The sequence below is a fragment of the Trichosurus vulpecula genome, chromosome 9, assembly GCF_011100635.1.
Source record: "Trichosurus vulpecula isolate mTriVul1 chromosome 9, mTriVul1.pri, whole genome shotgun sequence".
NCBI classification, from domain to species: domain Eukaryota; kingdom Metazoa; phylum Chordata; class Mammalia; order Diprotodontia; family Phalangeridae; genus Trichosurus; species Trichosurus vulpecula.
Window position 1 is genome coordinate 118,586,571 of NC_050581.1, and position 19,938 is coordinate 118,606,508.

Below are 19,938 nucleotides of genomic sequence, written 5' to 3' on the forward strand. Positions count from 1 at the left end.
AGCACATGTATGCTGAGGGCGGGTGTTGGGGGGATGGAGAGCCCATGTGCTGAGTAATCAGCCCAAGGGCAAGAACAGGCCTCTGGCCTGTATCTTATTCCAGAATGGATTTTCTCAGAGCTGGTTCTCTACACTGGACCTTTAGTTAACTTTAATTTTGTCTCATCTTGAGAGTGCCATATGACAACATGTTAATTATTTACTTCTTTTTGTTTTTCTTTCAAAGCTGGAAAAAGCCTTAGTTCCTAAATTTTGGGTCTGTGTAAAAGTAAGGTAATAATAACAATGTAGGTGATAATTGTCAAAATGCCTATGTAGTTCTGTATTGCAAAGTATATGAGTCTCTCCTCATAGAAGGTAGAAGTAGTAAACCATTTATTCAGACACCAGAGAACTATATCCCACAAACCATTTATCCAGTCTATCACAGCAGTAAAACATTCCTCACACAATATAACAACCTGGAGCCCCTCCATCCCAAAACCTTTCTGACCCCCTGCTGGCATCTTCCCCAAAACAAACTCACAGTACAGCTAAGTCAGCCTGTTCAGGTCTAAAAATCATGAGGGCAGCCATTAGCAGCCATAACTGCTCGCGCTCTCTCTCTCTCTCTCTCTCTCTCTCTCTCTCTCTCTCTCTCTCTCTCTCAGCATTTTCTGTGACATAACTTCTTTTCCTGCCAGGAAGCTCCTCCTACCACTTATGTCTTAGGCTTCCTATGATATAAGCAGGTCACATGACCTATTAATGGGTGGGAAAGATCTTCAAATCTAAATTGCTAATACATTCAGCCCCAAGATCTTTCTTATCCATTATGTAGGACAATGAGAATTCTGGGATGTCAACAGAACTTTACACAACAATATAACAGGGATAACACAAGATAAACAGGTAAAAAACAATGTCATCATTTCCCCCTCAAACAAATGGGGCTCAGAATCTTGGGGCAAGGGGTGAAGGTCTTGCCCTCCAAACTGAAATTTGATGCAGAGCCGTCCCTGCTACAAGAGATTAAGAGTCCTGTTCTAGAGGTCAGTTCTTTAGCAAGCTGGCATCTGGAACTCAGTGGACACCAGGTCCAGGGATTGCACATCACAGTTGTGGGATGACACATCACAGTCGTGGACAGGTCCAGAGGTGACATCCGAACACATCAGAGGGTGACATCTAGCTTAAGTCACCAGGCATCTGCAGGTGGATGGTACTAAGCCTTCAGGAAACAAATCTCACAAACAAGTTTAATAGACAAAAGCCAAAAAGAAACAAAGAGACTATCATAGCCTCATTCACAATAGAAAGCATGAGTCAAGAGTACAATTTCATCATCATTTTCTCCTGGATAAACCACTGCTACAGTGTTGTCTTTCCCATGTGCTATCATTTTCCCATGTGCTGGAATATCATCCAGCTTCTGTTTTACCGAGACTTTAGCTCCCAATTTTATTCTATCAGTAGAACCAAATCCTTCCTTTCCTCTGATAGTTATTTTGGAAGGAGGGTCAGTTTTCACAAGGGGTGCTGTTTCACAAGGAATAATAACCAATTGAATTATTCTGTCATTTTTACACAACTGTATAGGTTCTTCATCTAAATTCTGGAGTGTCACAGTAATTTCTCCTTGATAACTAAAATCTATCACTTCGGCCAATACATGTATTCCTTGAGCTGCTAATCTTGGTTTAGGTAATATCCATCCAAAATGATTCTTAGGGATTCTCATACATATCTCAGTAGAGATTTTTCTTATCTCTTTTCTATCCAACCAAAAGCTCTCTAAACAATATAAATCATATCCTGCCGAACCAGGTATTCCTGGATTTGGTGGTGGGACAGCTTCCCTCACAGTCCAATACTCAATATTTTGGATCTTATGTGTTTGCTGTTTTATAATTTGCAGATTTGGGGTCATCATTTTGGCTAGAGGTGTACTTCCTCCTAATGGTCTATTATTCAAATTATGTAAAGCAGTGAACAAATTATCCTTCCAATGTTGATATGAATCATTAGAACTTAAGTTTCTTAACTGTTCTTTTAACAGTGCATTCATTCTTTCTATCATTCCATATGCTTGTGGATAATATGGAATATGATATATCCACAATTCTTCATCTCTTTATTTTGAAATGTGATCCATTGTTACTTTGAATCTGCATTGGGGTTCCATAATACAGACTTATAATATCTAGAGTTTTACAGGTGTTTTTCTGGGTTGCATTCTTATAAGAACGAGCCAATAGTACACCTGAATAGGTGTCAACACAAGTACATATAAATTTGCATCCTTTATCTTGGGGTAGTGGTCTAATATAATCCATCTGCCAAACCTGGGCTGGAACTTTTCCCCCTGCTATTTCTCCAGTTACTACTCTAGGAACAGTTTGTTCCTTTTCCAGTTGACATATATGACATTCCTCTGTTACTTGCTTTAACAATGAATAAGAGATACTAATACCTCGATCTTGTGCCCACCAGTGTGTGGCCTGGACCCCTAAATGTCCAGCTGTTTTGTGGACCCATTTTGCTAGTACTGGATCATCAGTTGGTGTCGAAGTAGGGACAATATGTTCAGTAGCAATCTTTGGTAGTCGATTAGCATGTGCATTGTACTCACGTTGTGGTGTAGTGAGGGGCACGTGAGCATCTACATGAAAAATTGACAAATTAGCAACCAAAGATGTATTCCATATATCTTCCCATACTTCTTTGCCCCATACTTGTTTACCATGAATTTCCCAATTTTGATTTTTCCACATTGACATCCATGTAGCTAATCCATTAGCTACTGCCCATGAATCAGTGAATATATGACACTATCTTCCTTTCTCTGTTTTAATAGCTTGATGTACTGCCATAAGATCAGCATATTGATTATTTCCACCTATCCCAGTACTTTCCAAAGTTCTCTGGGTTATAGGCTACTGCTTTCCAATGTCTTTTATGGACCAAATATGTTGCTGTCCTGTCAGTAAATCATGCATGTTTCTTCTCTTCATCAGTCAGTCTGTCATATACGTCATTCCATTTTACCAAAGATCGTACCAACTGTTGCCTTGGTTCAGAGCGTTTGTCATTTCCATCAGTGTTGATGCTTGTGATAGATTCATGTAGAGCAGAAACTCCACTCTTGCCTGTTTTTGATCTATTTTGAATATACCATTTCCATTTCATTATACTAGCCTCTTGTGCATGTCCAATTCTGTGAGATGCTGGGGTACTCATTACCCAGGTCATAATCTGGATTCCAGGCCTCAATATCACTTCATGGCCCAGAGTCAGTTGTTCAGTCTCTACCAAAGCCCAGTATGCAGCTAACAACTTTTCAAAAGATTTATATTGTAATCCAGATGAAGGTTGTTTACGTGACCAAAATCCTAAGGGTACATTTCAGCTTTGTTGTTTCTGCCATAAACTCCAATCCACATAGTCATCTTGTACAGTCACTTGTAATTCCCCTGGTCCACTTTGCATAGGCCATAATTCCAGAGCCAATTGTATAGCGCTTTTTTTTTCCTGGTAACTTTATATAAGGGTTTCAAAATCTGTCCAAGATGTGGAATGTGGTACCTGCAATATCCAAACAGTCCTATGAACTTTTGTGCCTCTTTCTTATTGGTAGGGATAGGAAAGTCTTGAATCTTCTGTTGAGCTTGTGGGAGAATTTCTCGCAGTCCTTTATTACACTATATACCCCAAAACTTTATAGTTTGAGCTGGTCCTTGAATCTTTGCAGGGTTAATTTCCTGTCCTTTGCTTTTCATATGCTCAATTAAAAGCATCACACTCTTCTCTACTTCTTTTACATTTTCTCCCTGTATCAAAATATCATCTGTGTAGTGGGTAGCTGTACACTAGGTAACTTCAATTCATCCAGATGTTCAGCCACAATCCTATGACAAATAGTTGGGCTGTGCAGATATCCTGGTGGCAAACATATAAAAGTATATTGTCAGCCCTGCCACGTGAAAGCAAACTGGTCCCATTGTTTGGAGTGTGTTGGGATCATGAAGAAATCATTGGCCAAATCAATAACTGCATACCAAGTCTCATCATATTTCTGGATCTTTTCCGTTAAGGTAATGGTATCTGCAACAGCAGCATACAAGGGCGGAGTCACTTTATTCAGTTGTCTATAATCCACTGTCATTGTCCACATTCCATCTGACTTTCATACTGGCCATACAGGATTATTCCATTGAGTGGTTGTGAGTACTAACATTCCTGCTTCAACATATTCCTTTATAGTATTGGTAATTTCATCTTGCCTACCTGGCACACCATACTGCTTCAAAATAATTACTTTTCGAAGGTTCAGGTAAAGTGATTGAATTCATCTTTACTTTTCCCACTAAAACTGTATTAATTCCTATCTTCCTTACTGCAAATTGATATCTCCCCTCAAGCCAATTCAGAGTCATGCCTTTCAATATATCTATTCCAATGATGTATTCAGGAATGGGTACAGTGACCATGGTATATTCTTTCTTAGGCACTTGTCCAATTTTCATTGTCAGTTTGACTTATTTGGCTGATATTTCAGCCCCTCCTAGCCCTGTGATGGTAATAGGAGTTCCATGCTTAAATTTGTCAGGGTTTCCATAAATCAAGCTGGCCTCTGCCCCAGTGTCTATCAATGCTCTAGGTATAGTATTTGATCCATTCTTCCAATATACAGTCAGATTGATATGGGGTCTGTAATCCCATCTGTGTGTTTCTTTAATCTGAACTGGGGCTTGGCCTGTTCCCTAGTCTCCTTGAAGGTGTGACTCATTTGAATACAAGGATTCAAGATCTGTAGGATTTGTAGGGCAGTTCTTACTTCTCTATTCTGTTTGCTATTAAGCCCTTTATCTCAGTACATTTTGTATAGCTCATTAGTTGGAATACCATCTGTTCTTCTAAAATCTACCCCTGCTTTCAGTAGAGTAGTAAACATTTCTTTCCTTGTCACTCCACTTGGATGTTGAATCCATTGTCTATGTACCCTTCTCTGCTGAGGAAACTTATTAATTCCCCAGTCTCCTAAGTCACTTAACTGTGAAATCTTATCCAGCACCTCTGAAAGAGGGTTCTCTACTTCTGCAATCAGCAGAGTCAGAATCACGTTTACAAGTGAGAGACTTCCGAGGTAGTTTCATAATAAACTTTGGCATTCCCCAACATAATAGAAGTCTTCATCACCTCCTCCTTTTAACTTTTTCATACAGTCCCTAATTGAATACCAGGGTCTATCTTCAGTAGGCCACATAGTATCAGTAGGATATTCCTTTCTACAGCCAATTGCAGCCAGAGCCAACAAATTGGTTGTTTGGTTAGTTCTTTGCGAATGATAATCCCTAAAAGCTTGCTGTACAAAAGAATTCCGACTAATACTTATGAATCTCATACAATTCACAAAGTCTGCAGACACTTCTGCAGCCCCTTCCTCACTGATTCTCACCCTCCAAGATATTAACGATTCTCCCATTTTCTGGGTGAACCTACTCAAGATATCTGTGATTTCCTGATGTGTAAAATCCTCCAAAACCTCCCTAAACTGAGTAGTATGATCTTGCATTTCCTGTCTCCTCCGCTGTATGGGGTGCATTTGTTTTTGAGAAGTCTGGTGTGATGCTGTTATACTCTGTGGTTCAGAAGTAGCATGCCACAAAGTATCACCTTGAGCCTGAGGTTCTGACATTGTATCCTCCTGTCTAGATTCTCTGCCCCTGTTACCATGGTAACCAGACTGCCTGCTAGACTGGATCTCCACTGAACTTGACCTCCTTGGCTCCCTCTGCCTCTTAGCTGAATTTACAAGGCTGTTAGCTTCCTGCTGTTCTGTCACCTGAATTTCTCCATCTTGCTGTGGTATAGGAGTGTTGGGGTCCTCTACCCCCAACACCCAACTTGTTGGGGTCTGTTTTCCCCCAACACCCAGGCCTTTGTCCAGCAAAGGACCTGATCTTGTGGACAATGAATGGGGCGGGAGCCGAAGGTGGACAGGATAGAAGAAAACTTTTACATCTTTGGTTATGTAGACGTTAGGGCTGCCCTGATTCCGCCTACTCTCCTCCCCTTCTCTTCCCGTGCTAACCTGAAGCTCCCTGCGGTCAGGCGGTCCAGATAAAGAACCAGAAGCTCCATGTGGTCTTAGCAAACCCAGACAAAGAGCCGGAAGTGCCATGTGGTCAAGCAGGTCTGGGCAAAGACCTGGAATTGCTACGGAGGCAACAAAGGCAAGACCCCTCCTCCTGACAGGAAAAGGAAGTTACGTTACACTCATATCTCAGAGCCCTGAGTTTACCTCAGCAGGCTCTGGGCGTGGAGGTCCGAGGAGGGCAGGGGTCGGCTCTAACTCGCCCCGTAACATAGGAGAAGATGTTTCAATAACTGTCTGAGCCTGAACTCTCTCTCCTAATAGTCTCTCTCTATGTTCACATACAATCTGATAGGCTGTGAGTAAAATCCAGCCTTGCCTAGAGATGGCCCTTGGGATCCCCATTCCTGACTCAACAGTAATCTCTCTGAGATATCGCTCCAAATCTCTAGGTCCTCCTCTCTGTAGTTTCTGCTTCCAGTCCTCGCAGAGACCATTCCCTTGCTAGGGAGCAATAAGTTACATCCTCGGATAACCATTTCTTCTTCTAAACCTCTAAATAGAGATCTTATACCTTGCACTCCTGTTTGTGACACTAAATAATGTATCAGTAAGGCAATAAACACAACATCATCGATAATTATGAATATGCCTTTGTAGTTCTGCATCGCAAAGTATACGAGACTCGCCACGTAGAGGGCAGAAGAAGTAAACCATTTATTCAGACACCAGAGAACCACATCCCACAAGGCATTTATCCAGTTTATCACAGTAGTAAAACATTCCACACACAATATAACAACCTGGATCCTCTCCATCCCCAAACCTCTCTGACCCCCTGCTGGGATCTTCCCCAAAACAAACACATAGTACAGCTAAGTCAGCCGGTTCAGGTCTAACAATCATGAGGGCGGCCATTAGCAGCCATAACTGCTCGCTCTCTCTCTCTCTCTCTCTCTTTCTCTCTCTCACTCTCAGCATTTCCTGTAACATAACTTCCTTTTCCTGTCAGGAAGTTCCTCCTGCCACATGTGTCTTAGGCTTCCTGTGACATAAGCAGGTCACATGGCCTATTAATGGGTGGGAAAGATCTTCAAATCTAAATTGCTACTACAGTCTGGCCCCTCAGTCCTCCAAAATTTATTATGCATGCACATACCAGAACCTCCTAGGAACCTCCTTATAGAACTATTGGCTGCAGAACTCATCTTTTAAGACTGGACTTCATCTGGAGGGATGGGGGAGGGGGAGGTTCAGGTGTAGATATTGAAGTATTAAGAGGAACTTATTCATGGTCTAGTACCTTGTATATAGTAAACACTAAATATTAAAGGAAATAAAGACAGTAAGATAGGTATTAAATTAGTTACAGACTTGTCTAGAAATCTTTGCTTCTGCAAGGCAGCCTTCTGTCCAGCACACTCAGTTCTTGTACAAACAGCCGGCTTAGATTGGACTGAGGGAGAACACTGAAGTAGGAAGGACCTTAGTAGGTTCTAATTTTCAGGCTGGTCATTATAACCCTATGAGCTATGTTTGATTTATCTTTCTCAGAAGCCAAGTAGAATTCCGGGATGTTAAAGCTTGATGTCCAGTATCTGAAGTTAGTTTTTATTATTTGAATATCTTGTGAGATTTTGCATCCGTCACTTAGGAAATTCATGTGAGCTTGGCAAAACTAAAGAGAAATGAAGCTACATGCTCTTATTCAGAAAACTTAATTATATATTTACATTAGATTATTGAAGCCCATTTCCATCTCAGTACCTAGAGAAACTTACATGAGTTTTAAGGGAGTAGGAAGCCCAAGATTACAAAGTTAAGATATACTATGGGGCAGTGTTATCAAAAGTTTTCTCAGAATTCAGATTTGTTGCCTTTTCTGTAAGTTCCCTGAAGGGGAGAGAAAACATATGCCATTTGCTTTATGGTGCACTAAAGCAGGATTATCCAACCTTAGGTTATTTTAGGACCGCATTAAAATAAAATAATTATTTGAGGGTCACATTCAGAATAAAAAATACAGTACACTAATAGAAAGTGGGGGAACGTGTGTCATCATTATGAGAAGCGAAGGCACAAAGTGCAAAAGGAAACAAAAAACAACGAAGCAACAACACAACAATATAAAGGTAGGTGCATACTGACTAGTCTGCATTGTACAAAGGAAATGCTTCCGACAGATCAATTGAAAATTCTGTGGGATATGTTCTGTCCATAATACTGCTTAAAAACATCAAAGAAAATTAACATTAATGAGATTATTAATTAGTGATGGAATTAAAAAATCTAATATGCATTCCATGCAAATTATTATTTTATTTTTTTGCTCGTGAAAATTAAAACCCACAAGCGGGCTGCGTAAAACCGCACTGCAGGCTGCGTTTTGGACAGCCCTGCTCTAAAGTTTGTTCAAGAAGGCAGGTGTAATGGAATGATGCACCTCTCCCCCACCTGCTCATGGATAAAATGCTAGGCTTGTAGTCAAGAAAACCAGGAGTTCAGATCTTGCCTCAGACATTTTACTTGGGGCAAATTACTTAATTTCTGTGTCTGTTTCTCCTCTGTAAAACAAAAAAATTGGACTGACAGGCCTCTAAGCCAAAGTCCCTTCCGGCTCTAAATCCAGGATCCTTTGATTCCCTCACCTCAATTGCTGTGATCTTTGAAGGCCCTGAAGATAATCACAAGGTGTTAAGGAGCTGCTAAACTAACTGTAAAAGATGTGTCTAGCCCTGATCTATTTGAGGAACAAATAGCTGTAGGTCAAGAAGGGGAAAATGCCGCTGGCTGAGCAAACAAATTAGCTATATCTATGGTGTTTTTAAATAGCTATTCTACAATGAATTTCAGCAGATGTTAGATTTACACTGCTTATATAGTTTTGAAGAGAAGCTACTTAACTGTTAGGAGACACTGTATCTAGAGGAGAGCAGAGACAGATACAGAGATGATCACTGGAGGGAAGGAGCCACTTCAAGGACTGTGACCTCTGGAAGCAGAAAAGAGATCAGGCCGTGGAGAGGCGTAGACCCTGGGGACTCAGCTAAGTAACCTGAATAGCACAGTGCTATACCCAGGGGAAACTTGTAAAGACCTTGAAGAACAGGCTTCTAGGCTCTGAAGTACCAGAGTTGCCTAGACACGTGTATTCTACGCATTTGCCTCACTACCATTATATTTTAACTTTGTGCCCAACCTTCCATAGACATGGTATATATTTGTGGAGAATGCACTCCGCATTATGAGGAGAATATTTTATAATTATTTTTGTACTATGCCATCCTAAAAGGCCTTTGCTGAGAGTTAATTATGTTTACTGGCAGATTGTTATTGAGAAGTATACTGATGGAGGCTCTTGAACTATATCTAATAATAGTAGTAATAGAAGGAGGAATAAGGGAGATAGAGCCTCATAGGATTACCTCTAGAATTGAAATGTAGTCATCTCTCCGGGCACTCAATCTGCAAACTCATGGTGAAATATATGAGAGGTGGTATTACACAGTTATTTATACCATCAACTTGGTCTCCCATCTTTAGCATCCTCACAAGAGTATTTTTGTTTTTGCCTTGTGATACTTGATGTGATGATAGTGTTATCTTTTGTGTGTGTGTGGAGAGAAGAAATGGACCTTTGAGTTCCTTGGTGTAAGGATCTCCAGGACAATGGCACACTACCATTGTAGACGATGTTCTGCAACCAGTGGTCTTAAAGAATGACATTAAGTGAGAAGATAAGTGAGTCATGCTTATTGCTAGTATATCTCAAGCCCAGGGACTTGAACCCAGGTTGTCCTGACTCCAAGGTCACCTCTACTATACCACATTGCTTTTTCCAGATGGTGCTTTTTATTAAGTTCCCTTACCTGGTTTCTAGTGGAGTATCTCTGGGGTCTGTCCTGGCCCTATATTGTTTTGAATTATTAATTTGAAACTTAAGAATTAAAATAATTAAATAGTATTTGCCTTCATAGACTTTGCATTCTATTGGAAGATAGAACATCTACACATAAATACGAAGTGATTTTGGGAGGAGAGCATTAATAACTGGAGGATTGGGTAGGGTCTTAGGCTGGAAAGAATATTGATCCTGAGACTTAAGGGAAGCTAGTTATTCTAAAAGGCAGTGTGGTAGAATAAAAAAAAAAAACCACAGGATTCAGTCAGAAAACCTGGGTTTGAATCCCAGCTCAGCCACTTACTCATTAGCTATGTGACCATGAACAAGTGACTTCACTCCTTTGACCCTCCATAGCACTACTTGCCTCTTAAGTGTTTGGAAGAGAATGTTTTGTAAACTTAAGGCATTATAGAAATAGAGGGGGTGGTGGTGGTTCTAATTAAAGTAGAGGCTTTCCATAAATGAGGCAAATAATAGCTCACATTTATAGAGCCCTTTATGATTTGAAAATAATTTTTCTCATTACAATTTCCAGGACTGAAGTTGCATATTCTACTTATATTTACGATGAATAAAACCATGTATAATTCAGGCTGGTATCTGTCACTTAGAGTGTATGTTGGTTTGAGGGGTGTCTGACACTAGACATTTGTAGCACAAATGTTTCAGTTTTCAAAAAATAGAAGAACATGGATTCTGCAAGTTGTGGGATAGAGAGCTTGACTTTGATTACCAGCAACATTCTGTGATGTATTATTAAACATATTTGTGAACATCTAGAAAAGGGAGGCAGTGATGTCAAAGTCGATATGAATTCATCTGTAGATAGGAAGTTATGACAGACTAACCTCATTTACTCATGACAGGATTACTAGACGAATTTAAAAAAAAACTTGGCTAAAGAGACAGTGTGTTGTAATAGATGGAGATAGCTGATCTTAGAATCAGGAAAACCTGGGTTCAAATTCAGCTTCTGACACGTACTGGTTATGTGCACCTGAGCAAGCACTTGGGGTCTCTCAGAGTCCCACACAACTCTAAGACTATAAAGTACAGAGGAATCATCCATCATCGACAAAGGGTAAGGCATTTTTGCATTGTGAATACCCCCACATTGATGAAATAAATCTGGACAAACAAACAACCTGACTGGAAGATCTGGGGAATTGGTTTAGATGTCACCAGCATTTTATTAAGCATCTGCTGTCAGGCACTGAGCTAAACATTGGAGACACACAGAAAAAGAAGCCGTCTCTGCCCTTATTACCTTCTAATAGGGGAGAAAATATGCATAAGTTGGTGTGAACAAACAAAACCGAGTAGATGGAAGGTAGCCTTGGTGGATAAGACAACGCTAGCTGCTGAGGAGGCTGGGAAAGACCTCTTAGAAGAGAAGGACTGAGTCTTGAAGGAAAACAGGCATTCAGAAAGGTGAGAAGAGAGGGCATTAGCATTCCAGACATAGACTTCAGAGACGAGGATGTGTGAGGAACAAGAAGTAGGTAAGTATTATTAGATTGCAGAATGGATAGAGGAGAATAATATATTAAAAGAGGGAAAGGATAGGAAGGAACCAGGTTGGGAATTATTGAATAGGGGAGAGTGACATAATCAGACCTACATTCCAGCACTTTAGCACAGTACTTCCCATATTGTAGGCATTTAATAAATGCTCCTTGACTCAACTTTGAGGAAATTCATTTTGGCAGCTGAGTGGAGGAGGAATTGGAGTAGGGAAGAGACTGGAATCAGGGAAACCAGTTAGAATCCTTTTGCTGTCCAGGTGAGAGATGATGAAGGCCTTTGAACAAGGGTGGTAACTGTGTAAGTTGATTAAAATCTAATTTACCTAACAAAACTTTTGGCAAAATCTTGAATGTTGTCCTTGTGGACATGGTAGAGAGAAGTGGGTTACTATTAAGTGGATTCAGAATTGATTGAATGATCAGATCCAAATAGTAACCATTGATGGGTCAATGTAAGCACCAAAGTAGAGTACCCCAGGAGTATATATTTAGCCCTGGTGTTTTCAGTTATTTTGATAAAGGCTTAAATAAAATGTCTATTAAATTTGCAAGATGACAGAAAGCTGGAAGGGAGGTAGGTAATGTGTTAGATGATGTGTCCCAAAAATACATTGACAAGCTATAACTAGGGCTAAATATGAAATAAAAGTTAATAGGAATAAATATACTTAAAATAGGTTTAAAAATCAATCTCATAAATATGGTATTGGCAAAATGGGAGCAGTGTGATATGGCTAAATAACAGTTCACTTAAAAGATTTGGAAATTTTAGTCTCAAATGCTTGGAGTTTCCTTCAAAGCTCAGCTCAAAATGCTACCTCCTTTTTCATGTGTTTTCTCTGTTGCTAGTGCCTCCATCCACCCGAATTTCCTAGTATTTTTAAAAATCTAATTATTTTTTACATTCCTACATACATACACATGGGCAGCTAGGTGGCAGAGTGGATAGAATGCCAAGCCTGGACACCAGAAGACTCCTCTTCCTGAGTTAAAATCTAGCTTCAGACACTTACTAGCTTTGTGACCCTGGGCAGGTCACTTAACCCTGTTCACTTCAGTTTCCTCATCTGTTAAACGAGCTGGAGAAGGAAATGGCAAACCACTTTAGTATCTTCTCCAAGAATATCCCAAAAGGGGTCACGAAGGAAGTCGGACATGACAGAAACAACTGAACCACAACAACATATGTATACATGTTTCTGCCCTGTTAGAATGTCAGCCCCTTGACAACAGAGACCGTTTGATTTTTGTCTTTTTTATCCCTAGCTACTAGTACAGTGCCTGATATAGAACTTGAAAATTGCTGGTTGATGGTAAACAAAAAAGGGCAATCTGAAGTTGCATTGAAAAACACAGTATTTAGAATGAGAGGAGATTCGTGTCTTGCTGTACTCTGCCCTGTTTATACCACATCTGCAGTGTTGGGTATTAAAGCCACCTTTTAGGAAGAACATTGATAAGATAGAGACTGTCCAGAAGAGGCTGTCCATGATGGTAAATGGCCTTGAGATGAAATCTTTCGAAGATCTGTTGAAGGACCTGATGCAGTGTAACTTGGTGAAGAAAACAGTTGGTCCTTAGGTATTTAAATGGCTTCCTTATGAGACCTAGGAGCAGTGGGGTCAGTAGGGCAGAGTAGCAGATGTAGTGGTCTAAAAACAGAGTGAACTGCCTTTGAATGACATTGTTAATATTAGTATATGTGAATATACAATATATGTGACCTTAACCAAAAATCTTCCAGCGTGAACTTGATAACTATTTGTCAGGGATGTTGTAGAGGAGATTCTGGTTCAGGTACAGGTTGAGCTTGTTGGCCTCTGAGGCCCCTTTCAGTTGTGAGGCTCTGAAAAAACAGAAAACTCTGAGAGGCTCCCATGTTTCAGACTGTTGGTAGGAGACAATCTTTGGCTTGATTAAGATTCAGGACAAACCTGAACTTTTGCTTTGTATTCTATATCAGGTAATCCGTGGGAATGTTCCCAAGTACGTACAGATGAGAAAAATGACCTGGAGTCTTAGCAGCTGGCCTGCCAGTTAATTCCGTTTAAATATCCATGTGTTTAAGCCACCTAGGCATAGACTTGCTGTTGTCTAAGGACCAGCTTCACTATCTTCAGAGAGGTCACCCTCCTCATGATGAATTTTTCAGCCATAGCGACTGTCAAAGACAGTTTGCTAGGTCTCAGAGAGGTTGTGGTCAGTGTAGATGGAATACCTATGCTGACAACCCACAGATCCTTGAATTATTAAATGCACTGTATGCCTGAAAAAACAGACTTTCAGAGAGTTTGCAAATTGATACACCAGTAGGAACAGAAGTAGCTTGATGGAAACACACAGTTTTTTTTTTATTGTCTTTCCAGGTTCCCTGTGAAAAGAAGGATCAGGGCCCATTCTTTTAGCTTTTCTCCCCTGCCTCTGTAGATGCCTATTCGTGTTCTTATGTTTAGGAAATAAGTAAGCAGATGACAGTACTCACCCTCTACTCATCCACTTGTGACTTAAACAAGACAGATTGCTGGTGCTCTGCTTTCTAGCTCCTGGGATACCCCAGAAGGAGGCATCCATTATTAACTTGGAATATTTTAAAATGAAGACCCATTCAGGAAGCCCCTCTGCCCCATGATTAATGGATTCAGCCATAGTAAAGCTTGGTAAACCCTCAATTACATGGGAAACAAAACTTCTTTCCCAGCTGGAGTTTGCATCTCCAGTTAAAGGCCTGATATATTGAGTCTAAACCTAGATTTAAATTTTGTCAATTGTTTTTAATCATTCCCAATGCAGTTGAATGGCAAAATTAACTTGCTGTTTACTTGTCTTTTTTTCTAGATGTCAGAAGCTGGGAAAGAAGTTTTACCCTCATGGCTGCACTGGGACCCAGAGAGCCGTATGCTAGAAGGTCTTCCCCTTGATACAGACAAAGGTGTACATTACATTTCTGTCAATGCCATGCACCTGGCACCTAATGGAAGTTATGTGCCCCAGGCTATGAATGTTTTCTCCATTGAAGTATATCCTGAAGATCACAGTGAGCCACAGTCAGTAAGAGTTGCATCCCAAGATGTTAATGAAGCTGCTCCATTTGTGTGTGGTGCCGATGAGCCAGTGACTATCCTGACTGTAATTTTGGATGCTGATCTCACAAAAATGACACCAAAGCAGAGGGTCGAGCTCTTAAACAGGATGAAAAGTTTCTCGGAAGTAGAACTACATAATATGAAACTGGTTCCGGTTGTAAATAACAGACTATTTGACATGTCAGCCTTCATGGCTGGCCCAGGAAATGCAAAAAAAGTAGTAGAAAATGGAGCCTTACTGTCATGGAAGCTAGGTTGTTCTTTAAACCAAAACAGTGTTCCTAACATTAGCAACGTAGAAACTCCAGCTAAAGAAGGTACAATGTCTGCTCAGCTTGGCTATCCTGTTGTAGGCTGGCACATTGCTAATAAGAAACCTCATTTTCCAAAACGGATAAGGAGACAGATTAATGCAACACCCACACCAGTCACTGCTATTGGACCCCCCACAACAGCTCTGCAAGAACCACCATCTAGGATTGTTCCTACACCCACCTCTCCAGCCATTGCACCTCCTACAGAAACTGCAGCTCCTCCAGTACGAGATCCTGTCCCTGGAAAACCAGCAGTTACTATTCGAACACGAGGTGCCATTATCCAGACGCCAACCCTGGGACCAATTCAGCCTACCAGAGTATCAGATACAGGCACGACGGTCCCTGGCCAGATTCGGCCAACAACAATTCCAGGGTATGTAGAACCCACTGCTGTTGTTACACCTCCTACCACCACTACTAAGAAACCAAGAATAACTACTTTGAAACCAGCCACGCCTTCAACCACAGACTCCTCAACAGCTACAACCCGAAGGCCTACCAAAAAACCACGAACTTCAAGGCCAGTGCCCAGGGTCACAACCAAAGCACCTCTCACCAGATTGGAAACAGCTTCTCCACCAACTAGAACCCGGACCACAACAAGTGGCACTACTCGAGGGGGTGAACCCAACAAGCCCCCCTCACTCAAAAACCACATTGATAGGGTGGATGCATGGGTGGGCACTTACTTTGAAGTGAAAATCCCATTAGATACTTTCTATGATGAGGAAGACACCACTACAGATAAACTGAAGCTGACTCTGAAGCTCAGGGAGCAGCAGATGGTAGGGGAGAAGTCCTGGGTCCAGTTTAATAGCAATAGTCAGCTGATGTATGGGCTGCCTGACAGCAGTCACCTGGGCAAGCATGAGTACTTCATGCATGCCACAGATAAAGGAGGCCTCTCAGCTGTGGATGCCTTTGAAATCCACGTACACAAGCGTCCGCAGGGAGATAAGTCTCCAGCCAAATTTAAGGCAAAATTCAATGGTGACCCTGCTTCAGTGGTCAATGACATTCACAGAAAAATTATGTTGGTAAAGAAACTGGCTCTTGCCTTTGGGGACCGCAATAGCAGTACCATTACCTTGCAGAACATCACAAAGGGCTCCATTGTGGTGGAGTGGACAAATAATACTCTGCCTTTGGATCCCTGCCCCAAGGAACAGATCCGAGGGCTGAGCAGGAGAATCTCTGAGGATGATGGAAAACCTCGTCCCGTTTTCTCTAATACCTTGGAGCCCGAGTTCAAGGCTGTGAGCATTTCTGTGATAGGATCAGGCAGCTGTAGACATATGCAGTTTATTCCTGTAACAGCAGACAGAAAGATCCCTTCAGAAGCGCCTCCTACAGTGGTGACTGAGAAGGACCCTGAGAAGAGCAGTGAGGATGACGTCTACCTGCATACAGTCATTCCCGCTGTGGTGGTGGCTGCTATCCTGCTCATTGCTGGTATCATTGCTATGATCTGCTACCGAAAGAAAAGGAAAGGAAAGCTCACGATTGAAGACCAAGCAACTTTCATCAAAAAAGGCGTGCCAATCATCTTTGCTGATGAACTGGATGACTCTAAGCCACCCCCTTCCTCTAGCATGCCTCTCATCCTACAGGAGGAAAAGGCTCCTCTCCCCCCTCCAGAATATCCAAACCAGAACATGCCAGAGACCACCCCATTGAACCAGGATACCATTGGAGAGTATACCCCCCTGAGGGATGAAGACCCTAATGCACCTCCCTATCAGCCCCCCCCACCCTTCACAGCCCCTATGGAGGGAAAAGGCTCACGCCCGAAGAACATGACCCCTTACAGGTCACCACCTCCATATGTTCCCCCTTAACAGCAAGTCTTGGGCTTTGAGGGAAGGGGCCTGGAAATCCATACCAGTGTTGTTGATAGGGATTGATGGCCCACAGTTCATTGCCAACCAGAAATCAACACTTGACCCCAAACACACACCCACATAACAGGGCCTGAAAAAACCCTCCCTCTCTGGTTCTTTTACACTACTCCAAAGTGGCCTGGTGAACTTTGGGGGACTTTTTAATTTTTTTTCTTTTTTTCTTTTTTTTTTTTTCCTTTTTTTTTTTTGGCCTAACAGCTTTTGTTTGTTCATAGAGAATTCTCCGCTGAGTATTTCTGATGGCCAGCTTCTGAAAGCACCAATGGGCACAGAGCATGAAATGAATGGATGGATGGACTCGCAGATGACACTGGGCTGGGCATTCCATCCCTGGTGTACTCTGTTTGCCTTTAACACTAACTGTACTGTTTTTTTTTTTCTATTCACGTGTGTCTAGCTGCAGGATGTAACATGGAAAAGTAGCCTAAAGATTAAAATCAAAGGACTTTCAGAAGTTAATGTTACATTTTTACATTTAATCTGCTGTTTACCTAAACTTGTATGTATAGTTTTTGGGTGGGGTTGTGGGGTGGGGGAGGGGGCCCTGCTTTGCTAAAAATAAGCTCCCAGGGTGTTTCAAAACTAGTTAGAGAAGACCAAGGGACAGTATTTTTTATCAAAGGAATCCTATTTTTTCACACAATGTAAACTTTGTTCCTCGGTTAAGCCAGAGACTGATTTGGGGCATCTTTGTGGATTGTAGGAAGAACTCTGGGCACTTCATGTGAGTGAGCTCACAGACCTGCTGACCTGGCCCTCCCCTGACTCTCCCCTGGTACTGGTGCTGGATAGTCAGAGGTTACTTTATGGGGCCAGACAATCCTCCCTATGTGCTCTAGGCAAGCTTTAAGGGGTATTAGTTGTTGGATGGAAATGTAACTCTGAGAGGCAGCAGAGGTGCACTGCTCCTGGTGACCCTGGCACTTCTGGGGGTGAAAATAGGCCACCAGCAAGGAGGGTAACTCCTGGAAATAAGGAGGTAGAGTTTTAGACTGCAATGACTTCTTTTCCTTTTTTCTTTTTTCTTTTTTTTTTTTTTTTAAAGAAAAATGTGGTTTTTGAAACACTCAATGGGGGATGTTTTGGTGAAGATGCAATATTTTTATGTAGTGTGATGCTATTTCCTTACTCTCAAATTCTTGGCAGTTGTGTTCTGACAGCATCTCATTCCTTTGTTCTGGCCCTCCCATCCCCAGGTTTCTGGACTCCAACATGCTGAAAGCTGTCTGGTGATTGGGAAGAAAAGTGCCAGCAATATAGTTCATAGTAAAAATCGGTGGACTCTCAAATCTAATTTTTTTACTAAATTTTTGATACAGTCTCAAATTGTTTTATTATAAAAAAAGATTAAAAATGGTAATGCTTACAGCAGTTTGTATGAGCTTAGCTTCTTAGGGTTGATTCCATGGGACTGATTGCTTTTCACATTCTGACTTTTTTCTGTCATTGTTTTGATTCTAGAACCATGTCTGGGTTTCTTGCCTTTTTAGGATGAACTTAACTTGTCTTTGTCCTGTGACTTGAGGCACTCTGGAGGTGCCTGCTCCACTTTTTTTTTTTCCCTCACTCTCTCTCCTTTGGACTAAATTGTTTAAGCATGATCTTCTTGGCCATTTGAAAGCTATTTTTGGTACATTTTAGGGAGGAAAATCCTTTGCAATAATGTTTCCCTTCCTTGATGGGGGGGTGCGCAGACTCCAGCTCACTTTGCACACCCAACAGACACTTTTAAGCCATATTGACTGTTTTGCAAAGTATGTTTGTGGGCTGCCCCTGCAAGATGGCTGGGTGGGTCATTGGCCTTCACCTCTTCATTTGACTAGGGGACATTTTCTACTGTGCTTTTCTGAAACAAAGAGATTTTTCTGACTAGAAGCCAGTTATGTTACATCTGTGTTTGAGCTGGGCAGTTCCTAATTCTTTGTTTATATGCCTCTAACTCACTTAACCCAGTGGGAGCTATGAAGTTGGTTCCTTGATCCCCCCTTCACGGGAGAAAGGGACTCTAGAGACCTGGCCCTTTTTTCAGAAGCATGTGGGAGGCAACAAAAAGGAGCCCAGTAGATCAAGGCACATTCTGTCCAGTGTTAGGTCATATCTTGAAGTGAGCCCTATGGGCTGGGGATGTTCCCAGCAGATGAGTCAGGTGCACACATGTAGGGGCCAGATTTGGTCCAGTTACCCTTTGTGGACTCCAGCAGACATTATGTGGCCCTTTGCAAAAATAAATAACATTTCAAAAGCCCCAGAGCAAGTTGTTTGAGCGAAAGGCCTTCCAAATAGCCCCGTTGCCCCAGCAACCCCACCATTCCATCCCAGCCATTCGCAGATGGGGCAGGCCTGGCTCTACCTGTCACCATAGAAACTGGAGGCGAAGGGGCAGTGAACAGAATAATAATAATAATGCCGTTTCAGCCAACCTCCTTCCCGTTTGCACCAGGGCTGCCTCTGTCAGCCGTCAGGCACTGTAACGTGGAGAGCAGATCTTATTAAAAAGTGTTCACCAACAACTGATGTGTGTTTATTTCCTTACATATGATTTTAAGAAGATGTGTTTTCTGCATTCTGTATAGAAACATATCAGACTAAATAAAAACAGTGTACTTTACTATAATCCTGCTGGCCTGAGCTGTTCCATCTGGGCACCTCGCCTTGTCAGATCTTCTTTTCTCCATTCAACAGTAGAAGCAGCCAATGCCAAGACCAATCAGTCACATCAGTCTGATGGGGTGGGCCAGCACCCATGCAGTTTTACAGCGTTTCAGGAGCTAGGGAAAGGAAGGTGTTAATCTGGCTGTGTTGCCGCTCTCTTCTAGAATTCATCCTATGGCAGGCGTGAAGTGGAAGAGAGCAGCTTGTGCTTAATTTGGGTATGGAAAGATCTGATTGTAGTTAGGGTTAAGCATTCTGTGCAGCCCAAGTTCTCCACCTTGAAGAGGGGGCGAAAGATCCCTCTTACTCTGGAGTCTTGAGGAGACTTTTCTCCTAGTCTTTGGTAAAGAAAATATAGGAGAAGCAAAGGTGAGGATTAATCACAATTGTGGTATTTCAATATTGTTTTAATGAAGGGTCGATGTATTTTGTCCATTCTAGAAGCCAGCTAGGGGGTGGTAGCATTCGTGACATAATGT

The 19,938-nt window shown here is 41.7% G+C and overlaps 1 protein-coding gene across 4 annotated transcripts in view; it reads left to right on the top strand.

Annotated features, from left to right (window-relative positions):
- DAG1 (dystroglycan 1) overlaps positions 1-19,421 on the top strand; it is a 98,698-nt gene extending 79,277 nt beyond the window's left edge. For all 4 annotated transcript variants that reach the window (XM_036737671.1, XM_036737669.1, XM_036737670.1 and 1 more), the window contains one exon: positions 14,342-19,421. In XM_036737671.1, the coding sequence (XP_036593566.1) occupies positions 14,342-16,744 (2,403 nt within the window). In that variant the 3' untranslated portion in view covers positions 16,745-19,421. The remainder of the gene's footprint in view (positions 1-14,341) is intronic.
- The last annotated feature ends 517 nt before the right edge of the window (positions 19,422-19,938 follow it).